The sequence below is a fragment of the Eschrichtius robustus genome, chromosome 20 (genome assembly GCF_028021215.1).
Source record: "Eschrichtius robustus isolate mEscRob2 chromosome 20, mEscRob2.pri, whole genome shotgun sequence".
Classification (NCBI taxonomy): domain Eukaryota; kingdom Metazoa; phylum Chordata; class Mammalia; order Artiodactyla; family Eschrichtiidae; genus Eschrichtius; species Eschrichtius robustus.
This window is the reverse complement of record NC_090843.1, coordinates 65,752,860-65,768,073: the sequence shown is the minus strand read 5'-3', so window position 1 is coordinate 65,768,073 and position 15,214 is coordinate 65,752,860. Positions and strand designations below refer to the sequence as shown.

Below are 15,214 nucleotides of genomic sequence, written 5' to 3'. Positions count from 1 at the left end.
CAAAAGTCCCTGCCCCACACCACCAAGGTGCACCCCAAGGGTCAGCCCCTGCCGCAGGCGCCCCCTGTTCCCATCACTCATCCTCCTGGGCCTTCTGTGCAGGGAGGCTCTGGCCAGGGTGACCCGAGGTCCCTTCTGCTCAAACGGCCCGTCTTTATGAAGGTCAGCAGTACCCACACATCCCTCTGCCCTGGCTGCAGGGCTGCGCTCCCAGGGGGCCTGGCCTGCAGCTTTACGAGACTCAGGTGCCAAAGGGCTCAGGACACGAATGTCCCTCCACGTCCCCGTGTTCGTCCCTGTGTCCCTTCCTCTCCAGCTTAGACTCCCCGCTTCCTCATCTCAGAAACCTTCTTTGGCAAAAATCCCTAAGCTCATCTGTCCTCCTCAAGATCCCATCTGGCCCGGTCCCGGGTGGGTGCTTACACCACCCAGGGTGGGCATCTCCCTGTGCCACTGACAGCCTCTGAACCGGCCCTGCCCCCTCGAACCCCGGCTGGAAAACTCCCAACGCCCCACACTCATCTGCAGCCACCCCTCCCTCCACGATGGAGAGGCCACCTCAGGGCCTTCACGCCTCTTGCGTGCTCTCTCCTGGGTCTGTCCTGAGGATTTGCCAGCAGGTCTGTGTGAGCTGGCCGGGGCCACCATAACAAAGTGCCCAGGCTGGTGGCTTAAACAATGGACAAGATGTTCTCACGGTTCTGAAGGCTGGAAGTCAGAGATCGAGGTGCCCCGAGGCCTCACTCCTTGGTGTGCAGACGGCCGCCTTCCTGCTGGGCCTTCACCACTGAAAACACACTCCTCCCGGATGCATCATTCCCTTTGGCCACCCCCTCCCGCCACCGGTCACGGCCTGGCTTCCCCACGTCCACCCTCTGCCCTCAGCTTCCCCAGCGTGCCGCCAGAAGAGCTCCTGCCGAGGCCACATGCCACCCGCCGTGGAGCTGCGAGGTTTCTAGTGTCGTTCCCCTGGGCCCCTCCTTGGCAGCCCCTCCCCGCCTCCTTGGCACACAGTCCTTAAGGCTGGAGTTGGGGTCCCCCCTTCTCGCTCTGTCCCTCTCCTAGACAGCCTCGCCCCTGTCACCCCCGACCTGTGGGGCTAAACCGCCTCCCCAACTCTCCACCCGGATGGCCCACGGTCACCCCAAAACCCTCTGCGTCTCAGGCCAAACTTGTCATCTTCCCACACCTCCCACCTGGCCTCAGGCACCGGGCCAGCCCCGAAGGCCCCGCACAACCCTCTCTGGGGCTGCCCACTTGACTTGAGCGTGTCCCCCGCCACAGCTGACCCTGGCACAGCCACTGTCCCCCGCACCCCATCCTCCACACAGTGGCCCAAAAGCTTTTGTCCAGGACGGCCACGCAAGGAGCAGCGTGAGGCCGCAGGTGAGCGCAGGACGCCCTGGAGCCAGGCAGCCAGGTCCTCACCGTGGTCCCTTCGCTCAGCGACCTAACCTCCCTGACACCTGTTTCATAGACCCTCCATCTACACAGCGGGAAGGGCAGCTCCCACCTTACACACTGTGAGGATCCAGTGAGACCCTGGGGGAGAGCATTTGGCCCTGAGCCCGGCACGTCGGAAAGCTTGGCCGTGCTGGTTACTTTTATTTTCAGACCTGCTCGCAGCATCCCTGACAGCTCAAAGCCCTGCCACGTTCCCTGCTGCCATAGAGATGGAGACCACAGTCCCACCCCAGCTCCCACGGCTTCACGTGGCCGGTCCCTCCTGCCATCCTGGCCGCTTGCCACTCCACATGCCCCATGTCACTCCACCTCTCTCACCACCTGGCCTTTGCACATACTCTTCCATCTGCCCCGACACTGTTCCCTCTTCCATCTGATTAGCTCCCTCATCCCTCAGATCTTGGCTCAGGGTCAGAAACTCAGGGAACCCCCTGGCCTCCCCATGCAGTGTCCGCCCACCTGCGTCGCGGCCTGGCCTTCACGGCTCTTCCCACAGCTGTAGCTCCCCCCTCGTTGGTGTGGCTTTTCGCTTAACATCTGTGTCCCCCTGACACTGGGAGCTGAGTGGGGGCGGAGGCCGTGCCTGGTTCTGCTCGACTCTGTGGCCCTGTGGAGCCCAGCACGGTGCCTGGCATGCGGCAGGTGACACACGAATGAGTGAGAGACTTGTTCCCTGACACCTACTCTGTGCCTGCAGCAGAAGCCGGGGACCCCAAGAGGGAGGCGGGACCCTGAACCAGCCAGAGAAGGGGGCTCCCCTTAGAGACTGCAGGGTGCAACCCCACCCCCCGGCTCCACGTGACATTTGATGAAAGTGAGGATGGGAGGGGGGCCCAGGGACACCGCCCGGAGCCACACCTCTGCCTGCCCACACTGGGGGTCCTCGGCGGCCTGGGGTTTGCCCAGGAGAACAGCTGGGAGGCCAGCACTGGACGGTGGCCAGCGACTCACCGGGCTGCAGTGAACCTCAGGCAGGCATCTTTGGGCTCCGAAGCCCACTGTCCAGATGAAGAGACCGAAGCTCAGAGCGGCCAGCCCAGCCATAGGAACGCCCACGTTGCTCAGAGAAGGAGCCTAGGGGTTGTGAGGGGCGGCTCGGAACTCTGGGTCGGTCCCATTCCTGTCCTGGATGCAGCCTCTGACCTGGGCTCCTCAGCTGTAAGTGTGGGCACTAGGGCACCCTCCGCTCCTGGGGCCAACAGGAGCCTTCATGAGATAAACAGAGAGCCAGGCACAGGGCCTGCCGAGAATAAGCTGCTCTTATTATTATTACTACCGACATCGTTATTCCAGGCCGCGGCTCCTCTCTGCTCTGGGGAGGTGGCCTGGGTGACAGCCGGCAGCAGGGCCTGCCCACACCACCCTTCTGGTCTCTGGGGCCGGCTTGGCCCCAAACAGTGCAGCCCCAGGCTCACTCCTAGGGCCCGTCCTCCACGTGCACCCAGCCCCTGGTGCCATCCTGCCGAACCGTGGCCTCAGCACCACCCAGATGCCGCTGACTCCCTGACAGCTGTGCAAGTCCCGCCAACTCCCTGGACGGCGGACATCCGAGACCACCACGTGCAGAGCTCCACCCACGGCCTTCCTCATCTCCACTGGCCGCCTCCACTCTGCCGCCTGCTTCAGTAAGGAAACCGTGCAGGTACTCCTGAGTTGCCTGCAAAATACACCAGCATCCCAGCACTCTGTCCACCACACTGCCCCAGCCTGGCCCAGGCCCCAGTGTCGCTCGCCCGGACCGCCACGGTAGCTCCCACAACAGCCACCGCTTTTGCCCTCAGCCCCTGCCATCCGTCCTTCCTGCGGCAGCGAGAGGGATCCTGTGAAGACCAAGGAGGTCCAATTCCATCCCTTCTCTGCCACGGCCGTGGCCAAGTCCTCACCCCTGACCTCTGCCCCACCCCCCGCCTTCGCCCCTCACTGCACTCGGTCACCCTGGCCTTGCTGTTCCTCCATCACATCGGGACCGTTGTGCCTCCCCCAGGCCTCCCTCCCTCCCCTCCTGCAACTCTTGGCCCCCGTGTCACTTCCAGGGCACCTCGCCCAGGCCCTGTTCGGTGCTGTATACGCGAGTCTTGATGCCGCGTCCCTGCGTTATCTCAATGCCAGCACTCCCACCATCCCACCGGTTGTATCTTTTACTCACTCTCCTTGTTTGTTGCCAGCCCCCGCCCCCCCAGAATGTGAGCACCACGAGGGCAGGTTTCTGTTTCCTTAGCTGTGTCCCCAGTGCTTAGACAGCGCCTGGTTCATGGCAGGCTTCCAGCAGATGCTCTGAACAAATGAATGAACGGACAAGTCAGTGCATGCTGTCCTGAGGGACAGGGGCCAGGCTGACCAGGAGTCCAGGTGGGGCCCAAGCAGGGACACGGCCTGGGCGACCTCCACCAGCACATCAGGGTCTCTGGCTTGCTCAGCGGCTCAAGTAGGGCCCTCTGCCCCAGAACTCCTGGAAGGCCCAGACTCTGGGATCAGCCCGGCTAAGCCCCTGCCTCTAGCCAGTGTCCAGAGCTGTTCCCCTCCCACACGACGGCCCACATGCCCAGGAGCCCAGAGGCGAGGAAGGCCTAGCACTAGCGAGAAAGGTGGCTCCGGACCACGCAGGCCTGGGTTGGAGCCTGGTTCCACTGTCCCAAGCTGGTTGACCTTGAACAAGTCACTTCACCTCTCCGAGGCTGTTTCCTCATCTGGAGAATGGAGATGACAGTTCCCACCCCACAGCCCATTGTGAGACTCTCGAGATAACAGTGGCCAGGCCTCAATTTGGAAACCAGCTCCAGGAGGGGCAGTGGGGGGCGTGGTGTCGGCATCTCTGGGCTCAGAAAGAGTGAACCCCCTGCCCCACAGCCCAGAACAAGGCAGGAGAGCAGGCAGAATCGGAGGGGGTGATGGGGGAGTGGATGCCCCCTCGAGACCCCATCCTGCGGGGGCCCAGTTCCCACGTGCCCCCGCCCCCGGAAGCTGCCTGATTGTCTGGTTTCCACTCCCTGGGGGGCACCTGCAGCCCCCCCACCCCCCGAATTGCTGGGAACCAACGGGCTTTTGGTGAGCCTGCGGGGGTGGGGGGCAGAGACAGAGCAGGAAAGTGAGGAGGCAGAGGGGGTCACCTGCTCACACGACCACCGCTCGGCTCCTCCCCCTTGTCTGGGAAGAGCCTCTCGTCCTCATCTCGCTCTGAGCAAGCCGAGGCTCCGAAGCCCGCTGCGGGCGCAGTCGGCAAGTGGCAGGACCGGGGCCAGAACCTCTCTGCTCTGGGGTCTCCTGTGCACAACCTTAAATGACCAAGGAATTTGCTTTGGGGCCCAAGGGCTAAACAGAAGTTCAGTGAGTGGAGAGCCTGACATTAGTTGGTGAACTGTCTTCGGCCCCCCTGGGATCTGTATGTCCTGATCCTCGATCCCCGATCCCCAGGCAGAGAGAGGGGGAGGAGGAGGAAAAGGGGGAGGGGCGGGGGGAGGCAGTTCAGAGGCCTCAGGTCCCAGAGCTGCTGCCTCCAAGTTCTCCCCCGCCCCGCCCCGCCCCGCCCCCACCCCCTTTGTCTAACGAGCCACAGCCCCTGCCTGTCCCAGTGCAGATTTTTAAAAGTGGACTGGTCACCGGCCAGACAGTGGGCACAGGGCCTTGGTTCAGGCGTCCAGCCTGGAGGAATCAGCTGCACCCGGAGAGGGCAGGGACCACATGGCCATCTCAGCAGAGGCAGAAACCGGGAGGAGAGGCAGGGCCAGGCAGGGGCCTCCGACATGGGCCACGCGTGTGGCACCTCCAGCCACGGGTGCTGCCCAGCAGCTCCATCACATCTCATTTCCTCCCTGTGAAGGACACAGGGCAGCCTTATCACTCCCATCCTACAGAGGAGGAAACTGAGGCCCAGAGCGGACAAAGGGTGTTCCTGAGCCCACACAGCCCGGCGGCGGCGGAGCTGGGGATCAGAGCTTCTGCTCCTCTGCACCCCTTGCCCCCGCCAGGCACATGGCCTTACCCGGCCCTGCCGGAACCGAGAAGCCCCCTTCTTGCCCTGCCTTCTGAGCCAGCAGCCTGGTTCTCCCCGATAAATTATTCACGCTCCCAAGGGCCGGCCAGCTCTGGTTACACTGACCGCAGCCCTAGGCACCTGCCATGCCCACCACCCCTCCTCCCTTGCCCAGGACCTGGAGGGTCCCAGGTTCCCTCCCCTCCAAGGTGACTTGGTGGGCTTTGAACGTCCCACCCTGGCTCAGGAGATGCAGCTCCACTTGTGGCCCAGGACAGATGTGCTGGGTGGTTTAGGGCAGGTGGCTTCCCCTCTCTGGGGCCCAGTGACCCGAGCACTCACTTGGGGGGGTGAGCCGGTGGAGGCTCAGGGAGGGCTTGACTGGGGTTGAGGCACGGTTGTCCTCATGGAGAGTCTAAGGCCAATGCAGTCTCCCCAGCATGGGCCTGCCAGGCCTCCCCTGCTTCCCATAAACAACACCCAGGTGCTTTCCGCCAGGCTCGAGGGTGAAATTCTAGGCGGGGCCTCTAGGAGGATGTGAATTATGGATCTGCCCTCCTGAAAGCCTGGTCCCAGCCAGAAGGAGCTTGGCTGTCCCTCCCCTGGCCACCGGGCCAGTCCCAGCTGCTCTGAGCCTGAGGAGGCTGCGTGTCCAGCCGCAGGCAGGAGACTCAGCAGGTCCCTGTGTCCCTAAGGCCCTGAGCTTGTGACACCGGCCGGCCTGGCAGGGAGCAGGTGGCCACCATGGCGAAGGAAGAAGAGGATGAGAAGAAAGCCAAGAAAGGGAAGAAGGGGAAGAAGGCGCCAGAGCCAGAGAAGCCCAAGCGGAGCCTGAAGGGGACTTCGCGGCTGTTCATGGGCTTCCGAGACCGCACGCCCAAGATCTCCAAGAAGGGGCAGTTCCGGAGCGCGTCGGCCTTCTTCTGGGGCCTCCACACCGGACCCCAGAAGACCAAACGCAAGAAGAAGGCGCGCACGGTGCTCAAGTCCACGTCGAAGCTCATGACGCAGATGCGCGTGGGCAAGAAGAAGCGCGCCATGAAGGGCAAGAAGCCGTCCTTCATGGTGATCCGCTTCCCTGGCCGGCGCGGCTACGGCCGCCTGCGCCCGCGTGCCCAGTCGCTCAGCAAGGCGTCCACGGCCATCAACTGGCTCACCAAGAAATTCCTCATCAAGAAGGCCGAGGAGTCGGGCAGCGCACAGGCCACGCTGGACGCCTGGCTGGACCGCTCCGGCTCCCGCATGGGCTCGCGCAAGCTGCCCTTCCCGTCGGGCGCCGAGATCCTGCAGCCCGGGGGTCGCCTGCGCAGGTTCCCGCGCGCCCACAGCATCTACGCGTCAGGCGAGCCCGTGGGCTTCCTGCCCTTCGAGGACGAGGCCCCGTTCCGGCACTCGGGCTCCCGCAGGTCGCTGTACGGGCTGGAGGGCTTCCAGGACCTGGGCGAGTACTACGACTACCACCGCGAGGGTGATGACTACTACGACCGGCAGTCGCTGTACCAGTACGAGGAGGAGCCCTACCGGGGCGCCTACGGCCTCCACGGCCCGGCCTGGCCGCCCTATGACTACCCGCACGGATACCCGCCCGAGAACCCCTACGACTACTACGGCCCAGACTACTACGGGGGCTCCTTCTACTCCGACTACGGCTACCGCTATGGCTACGACGACTACGAGCCCCCCTACGCGCCCCCGTCGGGGTTCGCGTCTCCCTACGGCTACTACGACGCATACGCCGGCGAGGCGCAACCGCACGGCTACTACCAGGACTCCTACGCCCCTTCCGACGCGCTTTACCCGCCCTACCCGCCCTACGACCTCGCCTACGACCTCCCGTATGCCGGGCCCTACCCGGATACCTACGGGGCGCCCTACCCGGATACCTACGGGGAGCCCTACCTGGACGCCTACGCGCCGCCTTACCTGGAGGCCTACGCGCCGCCCTACAGCGTCCCTTACGGTGCCTCCCACGGAGTTCCCTACGCCGAAGGCATCTATGGTGGCGGGGACCAGGCCATCTACCCCCCCGAGGGACCCTATTTTCCGCCGGAGCAGTCGGCCTTCGCATACCCGTGGGTGCCGCCGCCCATCCTGTCGCCTCACAACCCGTACGCCCACCCCATGGATGACATCGCGGAGCTGGAGGAGCCCGAGGAGGCGGGCGGTGAGCGGCAGGGCACCTCCTTCCGCCTGCCCAGTGCCGCCTTCTTCGAGCAGCAGGGCATGGACAAGCCCGCCAGGTCCAAGTTGTCCCTCATCCGCAGGTTCCGCCTTTTCCCGCGGCCCCAAGTGAAGCTGTTTGGGAAGGAGAAGTTGGACGTGCCCCTGCCGCCCTCCCTGGACATCCCTCTGCCCTTGGGAGATACAGACGAAGACGAAGAAGAGGATGAGATGCCGCCGCTGCCCCCGGTGCCCTACGGCCACCCCTTCTGGGGCTTCCTCACGCCGCGGCAGCGCCGCCTCCAGCGCGCCCTCTCGGCCTTCGGCGCCCACCGGGGCCTGGGCTTCAGCTCGGACTTCAGACGCCCAGCGCCGCGCCCGGCCACTTCGCTGGCGCGGTTCCTCAAAAAGACCCTGTCGGAAAAGGAGCCCATCCCACGGCTGAGGGGCAGCCAGAAGGCCCGGGCGCGAGGCCCGGCGGTCAGGGAGGCGGCCTACAAGCGCTTCGGCTACAAGCTGGCCGGCATGGACCCCGACCGGCCCGGCACGCCCATCGTGCTGCGGAGGGCGCAGGCGCGCGTGCGCAACAACAACAACTCCCGCCGTCCTCCGACCCCGCCGCGCGCCCCCGCCCCCGCCCCCGCCCCCGCCCCCGGCCCCGGCCCCGGCCCCGGCCCCGGCCCCGGCCCCGCCGGCCTGACCCCGGGCCTGCCCCCAACTGCCTCGCCCTACGGCTCGCTCCGCCGGCACCCGCCGCCCTGGGCCGCCCCGGCTCACGTGCCCCTCGCACCCCAGGCCAGCTGGTGGGCCTTGACCGAGCCCCCGCCCGTGAGCCCCGAGAGGCCCCCTGACCCTCTGGCCTTCCCCGGACCTTGGCTCTCTTTCAGGGGCTCCCGCCGGCGGGGCGCGGCCTTCGGCTTCCCCGGGCCCTCACCCCGGCCCTCGCTGAGGAGCCCGCCCCGCCTGGCGTACCGCTCACCCCTGGGGCCCCGCTCGCCCCTGGGGCCCTTGTCCCCCCAGCCCTCCGTCCGCCGCGGCCCCTTCCGGCCGCCCTTCTCGCCGCCGCCCTTCCGTCCCCGCTCGCTGCGGGAGCCCCCATCCCCGCGCCGAGCCTCGGGGCGCCCGGGCGCACCCCGGTCGCCCATGCTGGGCTCCCCGCGGCCGCCCTCGCCACCCCCTCTGCTGGGCCCCAGCCCGCGAAACCGCTCGCTCAACCTGCCCTCGCGCCTCCCGCGCACGTGGCGCAGCCTCAGCGAGCCTCCCACCAGGGCTGTGAAGCCCCGGCCGCGCCAGCCCTTCCCCCTGCCACCCGGCCCTGGGTCTTGGTGGGTGGCTGCTGCTGCCGCTGCCCCTGTTCCTGAGCACCGCGAGAGCCAGCGCGAGCCCGAGGACTCGGAGACGCCCTGGACAGTGCCCCCGCTGGCCCCCAGCTGGGACGTGGACATGCCTGACACCCACCGGCCACCCTCGCCCTGGCCGGGAGGCCCAGGCAGCCTCCGTGGCTTCTCCAGGCCACCCCCTGCACCCCCAAACCCCTTCCTCCAGCACATGGGCCCAGGGCTATCCCCTGCTCCCCAGCCTGAAGATCCAGCCTCTGACTCAACCGGTATCTTCCTGGGTAGACACCACGACCCAGGGCCTGGACAGCTGACCAAATCGGCCAACCCGAGCCTCAAGAAGCCTGAAGAAGAGGCCTGCCCGGAGGACCCCCAGCCACCAGCAGAGCCTGAACGCCCGACCCTGACACCCGCTAAGGATTTCCTCTCAGAGCGGAAAGCACTGAGGCTCAGCTTCTCCTACCCGCTGGCCACCTCTGAGCAGATGAGGGCCACGTGGCCACCATGGCGCCGCTGGGGGACACTGCCCAGGGCCCCAGCCCCCTTGGCGCCCTCTGGGGCCCCAGGACCCCTGCCCAAGGCGGGTGAATGGCTCCAGGCAAGCCCTGGGCGTTTTGCTGTGGTCATGCCTCGTGTGCAAAAGCTGAGCTCTTTTCAGCGAGGTTGTTCTGCTACCCTGCAGCCTCCCATCCAGGAGCCAGAGCCCAGGCCCAGGCTGAGAGCCTGGAGTCTGCTCTGGTCCCGCCTCTGGCTGCCGGCGGAGGCCCACCAACCCTGCACACGAGTACACGCTTGCCCCCCGTCCTGCCGCCTGGGCCCTGGAGCTGCCTGCCTGCCCCACGGGGGCTCCGGGGAAAAGGTTGGCCCCAAAGGCTGGTGGAACAAGGTATGGGGGTACAGGTTAGAGGGAGGGCTTGTGGTTCCATCCTGGGAAACAGGGCAGGAGACAGTCTTGGGACCTTGGCGAACTGCTGCCTGCTTGGGCCTCAGTCTTCCCATCTGTAGCTTGGGGAGAACAGCCTCCCAGAGTTTCTGGGGGATTGAACAAGGGGATGCCCAGCACAGGCAGGCAGAGGACAGAGATGCCAGAAACTGCTCCCAGGCACTTGGAGGAAGCGATCTTGTCCCAGCCTGGGCTCCAAGCAGTCCTGTCCTCGTCCGATCTGGATGGCACGTCCACCCTGAGCCCCCCGCAGGGATCTTGGCTGAGTACGAAACTGCAGACCCTGCCTACCCATCCTGTCTCACCCCCACGTTCACGTTCATGCTGTTCCTCGTGCCTGCTGCTGACCCTCCCCCAAACTGGGTCTTCTGTCTCTTTGGGGCTCCTGCCTAAGGGCAGTCCCCCGGGCTGCAGGGCTCTGGACTGTCCAAAGGTGAGGGCTCAGGAACCAACCTTCCAGCTTCTTTACTGCACAGTGGGGAAGCTAAGACCCAGAAGGTCACACAGTGGATCACGGCTGAGCCAGGAGTCTGTCTGGGCCCCGTAGGGTGTGGGGCAGGCAGCCTTTCTGAGGGGTGCCAAGCCCGTGCCTGGCTGCCATGCTCGCGGCGGAACACGAGCCCGGTGCCGGGTGGCCCTCAGCGGAGGGGGGTGGTCACTGGAGCCTCCCCCGGGACGCCTGGGGTGGGCGGGGCATGCAGGGGTGGCAGGCGTTTCTCAGCCTCTGCAGACGGTGCCCCGTGGAGCGGGCAGCCAGCAGGCCCATCAATGGCGACCGGGGCGGCCTGGCTGCTGGGGGGGCCCTGGCCCCAACGGCGGGTGCCCCGTGCCGTGTGGGCCGCAGCGTTGAAGGAGCGGGGCGCGAAGCGCCCAGGGGTGAGGGGCAAGGATGCGTGGGCCCTCCTCACTCTGGAATACGTGAGTGGCTGAATTATTCAGGGTTTGCGGCCACTGGCGCACATGGGCAGGTGGGTGGGCGGGAGGCCAGGGCCTCTGGGGTGATACCTGCTGTGCTCTACTTAGCACGCGGGCTGCCTCCCGGTGTCCCCTTTCCTCTCCGCTCAGGGAGGGGTGCAGGCTGGATCCGAGAGGCAGGACAGGGAGGCTCACAAGTGTGCTCGCATTCACATGGGTCACGTGCGGGCCTGGGACGTGTGCTCGGGCGCTCCACAGCCCAACGAGGAGAGCATGTGAGTGCGTGCGCCACGGCCCGGGCAGACGTGGTATCTGCGGGGTCAAGTGTACACACTACCAGGGCACAGTGGTGGGCCTGCAGCGCACAGGGGGCATCGGGACTTTTGTCTCGAGACCCCCAGGTGCGGGGACACCTGTCACATGAGAACCTGTCCAAGGGACGTTGAGAGCACGTGCCTGCACGTGTGTGTGCCTCCAGGCAGGCACCGCAGGCCAGCGTGCACGTCCACAAGCCCCGTGCGAGACCACGGGTGGGCGTGGGAGCGCCTGGGCTGCAGGCGCCATTGCCTGTGGGTCTGTGCGTGTGGGTCTGCGTTTGCCCCGCACGGGGCACGGGGTGCAGCACCGAACGCGGAAGTCCTGGTCCTTCCGGAGGCCCCAGGCACCAGATGCGGATGTTCTCCTAGTTGTCACACAGGCAGACCTGGGGTTCGCCCTGGAGGAGGGTGTCAACCTGGGAGAACGTGAGGTGGGAGGCCTTCTGGCCAGGCAGAGGGAGCAGTGCCCGCGTGTGTGTGCTCAGCCTCTGGCAGGGCCCTCGGGAAGACGGGCAGCGCCGAGACTGGCCGTGTCCCTGGGAGTTAAGCATTGCGTTCCGAGGCAGACAGCCCACAGGACCCGGCCGGCCCGGCCTCAGGGCTCCCTCCTCCACACGGCAGTGGGTCCTGGCCATGTCCAAGCCAGGGGGCCACGCGTGGGCACTCTCCGGCTGGCTGACCACAGGCTGTCTCCCCCAGATGCACTCCATCCGCAACCTGCCGTCCACACGTTTCCGCGAGCAGCAGCGGGAGGACAGCGTGGAGGACATGACGCAGCTGGAGTGAGTGGGGGTGGCAGGGTCAGTGAGTGGTCACCGCCTCCCACCTGGGTGCCCCTCACCTCCTGGAACATTTTCAGAGCCTGCTTCCTCCCCGGCTAAGCGAGGCTCAGGCAGTGTCACAAAGGCCCAGTAATTCAGATGGGCTGGGTCCAGACCCCAGCCCCGGCGCTTACCAGCTGGGACCTGGGCAAATACTCAGCCTCTCTGCCTCAGTTTGTCGCCCACAGGATGCTGTGGGGTGGCTGTTGGTGTGAGGGTGCTGGCACATTGGAGGTGCCTCAGATGTGAGGGCCGTGCTGGTCAGTGTCATTATCCAATCACAGTGACAGCCTTCACATCTGCTACCTGAGAGCATCCCCCACCCCAGCGAGGTGGGAACAGTGATTATCATTCCCATTAGATGGATAGAAAAACTGAGGCACAGAGAGGTTAAGTAACTTGCTCAAAGCCTCACAGTTGGTTGGTGTCAGAGACAGGACTTGAACGCAGGCTTTTCTGACTAAGGCCCTACCCTGAGGGGAAGGTGGGCCCTGACTGCCCCTCTCCGTCTCCTCGCAGAGACCTCCAGGAGACCACTGTGCTGGCCAACCTCAAGACCAGATTTGAACGGAACCTCATCTACGTAAGGCCTGGGGCTGACCCCTCCCTGGGCTTGGGTCTGAGGGCAGCTGCCTCCCTGCCTCCTGGGGCTGCAGTGGGAAGCATGGATTTCTCCTGCTCGCCCCAGACTTGTGGCATCTGGTTGATTAATTAATTTATTTATTTAATTTTGGCTGTGTTGGGTCTTCGTTTCTGTGCAAGGGCTTTCTCTAGTTGCTGCAAGCGGGGGCCACTCTTCATCGCGGTCACGGGCCTCTCACTATCGTGGTCTCTCTTGTTGCGGAGTACAGGCTCCAGACGCACAGGCTCAGTCGTTGTGGCTCACGGGCCTAGTTGCCCTGCGGCATGTGGGATCTTCCCAGACCAGGGCTTGAACCCGTGTTCCCTGCATTAGCAGGCAGATTCTCAACCACTTCGCCACCAGGGAAGCCCGTGGCATCTGGTTTGAACCCTGGAGTTTCTACTATTTGAGCATAGCAATCAAGAGCTGGGAGCGCTAAAATCCAAAGTCCTAAAACGTAGAGTCTTAGAGGCCTGGAGACAGGGAACCCAGAAGTGTGTGACCCCCAGCAGGGGCCCAATGGGTAAAACTTCCAGAGTCCTGGGAGCCATACATCTGGGGCCCGGGGGGACGGTCAGGGGACGGGCCCGGACTGTGAATGAAGGAAGCAGGCACCCTTGTGGGATCGTGGCTCTGGGGCTTTGCGTGCTCCACCCTCCTCCCAGCCTCAGCCTGGTTCAATGCCTGACACTCCACCACCAGAGCACACGACCCATCAAGCTGTCCGGGGGCCCAGGGTGCAGACACCAGGGCCAGGCAGCCAGATGTCTGTCCCCATGAAACAGGGATCCCGGCTCCCAGGAGTGGGGGAGGGAGGGACACAGACGGGCCCTGAGGCCACCGTCTGCCCGGCAGACGTACATCGGCAGCATCCTGGTGTCGGTGAACCCGTACCGGATGTTTGGAATCTACGGGCTGGAGCAGGTGCAGCAGTACAGCGGGCGGGCCCTGGCCGAGAATTCCCCGTGAGTGTCTCCAGGGCTGGGGGAGGGGACCTCCCCGGGGTCTCCTGGGTTCCTGTCTGAGCTTGGCGAGTCCCTGGTTGCCCCTCAGCTGTGGGTGGTGGATGGCGGTGGGGAGCCCAGCAGCCTCTCCCTGAGCCTGGCCACAGACCCCGGTGGGCTGGAGGCCACTGTGGCTCAGACCTGGGTGGGGAGCCTTTCGGGGAGCATTCCCCGAGGGTGGGGTACAGCAGGATTGGCTGCTTGGCTAGGCAGAGATGTCCCCCTGCCCATCCCCTGGGAGGTTTGGGAGCACCGGCAGGGCCTGGCCCGGAATGCCTGTGGTCTGTCTCTCCAGGCACCTCTTTGCAATTGCAAATCTCGCTTTCGCCAAAATGCTCGATGCCAAACAGAACCAGTGCATAATCATCAGGTGAGCAGCGGAGGGGCCGGGGGCCGGCCTGCCTGCCCGTGTCTTCCTGCGTCACGGTGGGGTCAGGGGAGCCCAGAAGAGGCCGTGAACAGGCTGGAGCTCACTCTGCCCCTCTGCCCGGTCAGCGGAGAGAGCGGCTCTGGAAAAACTGAGGCCACGAAGCTGATTCTGCGCTACCTGGCGGCCATGAACCAGAAACGGGGCGTCACACGGCAGGTGCGTCTGTCCCCCCAGGGCCCTCAGCCCAGCGCCCCTTGTGCTCCTCGAGAGACAAGACTCTGTGGCCCCACTTGGAGGATGGGTGGCCGAGCCCAGGGCTGCACAGAGAGGCCTCGTAGGACTTGGGGCTCTTGCTGCCTCCCCTCCCGCGAGTTCTCTCCTGCTTGCCTTCCCCTGCAGCTCTGCGTTCCAGCCCCCTGGGGCGGCCCCAGCAGAGGCCACATGGGCAGGGGGCGTCGTCCACTCCTCCCGCCTGGCCTCACATTCATGGTCGTGAAAGAGGCAGGACAGGCCCGAATGTGTGCGATGGCCAGTGTAGGGTCAGGAGAGGCTGGGGCACTGAGAAGGCCTGTCTGGGGTCTGCAGCATTGGAGGTTTGCTTAGAGAGCTGAGTTCTCTGAATCCAAGAACGTAAGAACCTCTGTAACGGTTTCCCGAGGACCTGCTGTGTGCCAGGCCCAGGCTAGGCTCTGGGGAGCAGGTAGCAGCAACAAGAGTCTGATAAATGTTCCCGTGTTGTGGGAATTTTGTTCTACTGTAGGAAGCAGGAAGGAAAATAGCAGACAGGTAAATTCTGTGTATGTGAAAGGGTTAAGTTGTAGGGAAGCGTAGGGAGGAGGATGGGGCATGTTGGGGACTGCAATTTCAGGCATGGGGGTCAGGGCAGGTCCCGCTGAGAAGGCAAGGCAGTGGGGCCTGCAGACATCTGGGGAAGAGCAGGTGCGAAGGCCCTGGGGGTCTAGCAGGTGTGGTGTGCTGGGTCGGCAGAGGGGCAGCATGTGGTCCAGGCGAGGGAGGATGGTGGCTCGAACCAGAGAGGTGACAGCGGGGTTGGTGAGCACAGCTGGCCTGGGTGCGGTTCCAGGACTTGGTGAGGGACCAGACGGGGCTGTAAGAGGGGACGTCCAAGCTGGCCCCAGGCATTCGGCCTGAGTCACAGGAGCAGCCAACAGCTGAGGGGCAGGATATGGAGAGAAGACGCAGGTGCCCTTGAGGGTCTGCCGGGCGTCCCTGCACAGGTGGTGGGAGACGGTAGATGTGCCAGGAGCCTGGAGCTCAGGGGAGGCGGGGC

General features: G+C 65.0%; 1 protein-coding gene across 1 annotated transcript in view; it reads left to right on the top strand.

Moving 5' to 3' along the window:
* Window positions 1-6,178: 6,178 nt before the first annotated feature.
* The window catches only part of MYO15A (myosin XVA), a 49,904-nt gene continuing 40,868 nt past the window's right edge, over window positions 6,179-15,214 (top strand). Inside the window, exons 1-7 of the mRNA XM_068531792.1 lie at window positions 6,179-7,290; window positions 7,387-9,817; window positions 11,806-11,888; window positions 12,447-12,510; window positions 13,405-13,514; window positions 13,849-13,923; window positions 14,049-14,139. Of these exons, the coding sequence (XP_068387893.1) occupies window positions 6,179-7,290; window positions 7,387-9,817; window positions 11,806-11,888; window positions 12,447-12,510; window positions 13,405-13,514; window positions 13,849-13,923; window positions 14,049-14,139 (3,966 nt within the window). The remainder of the gene's footprint in view (window positions 7,291-7,386; window positions 9,818-11,805; window positions 11,889-12,446; window positions 12,511-13,404; window positions 13,515-13,848; window positions 13,924-14,048; window positions 14,140-15,214) is intronic.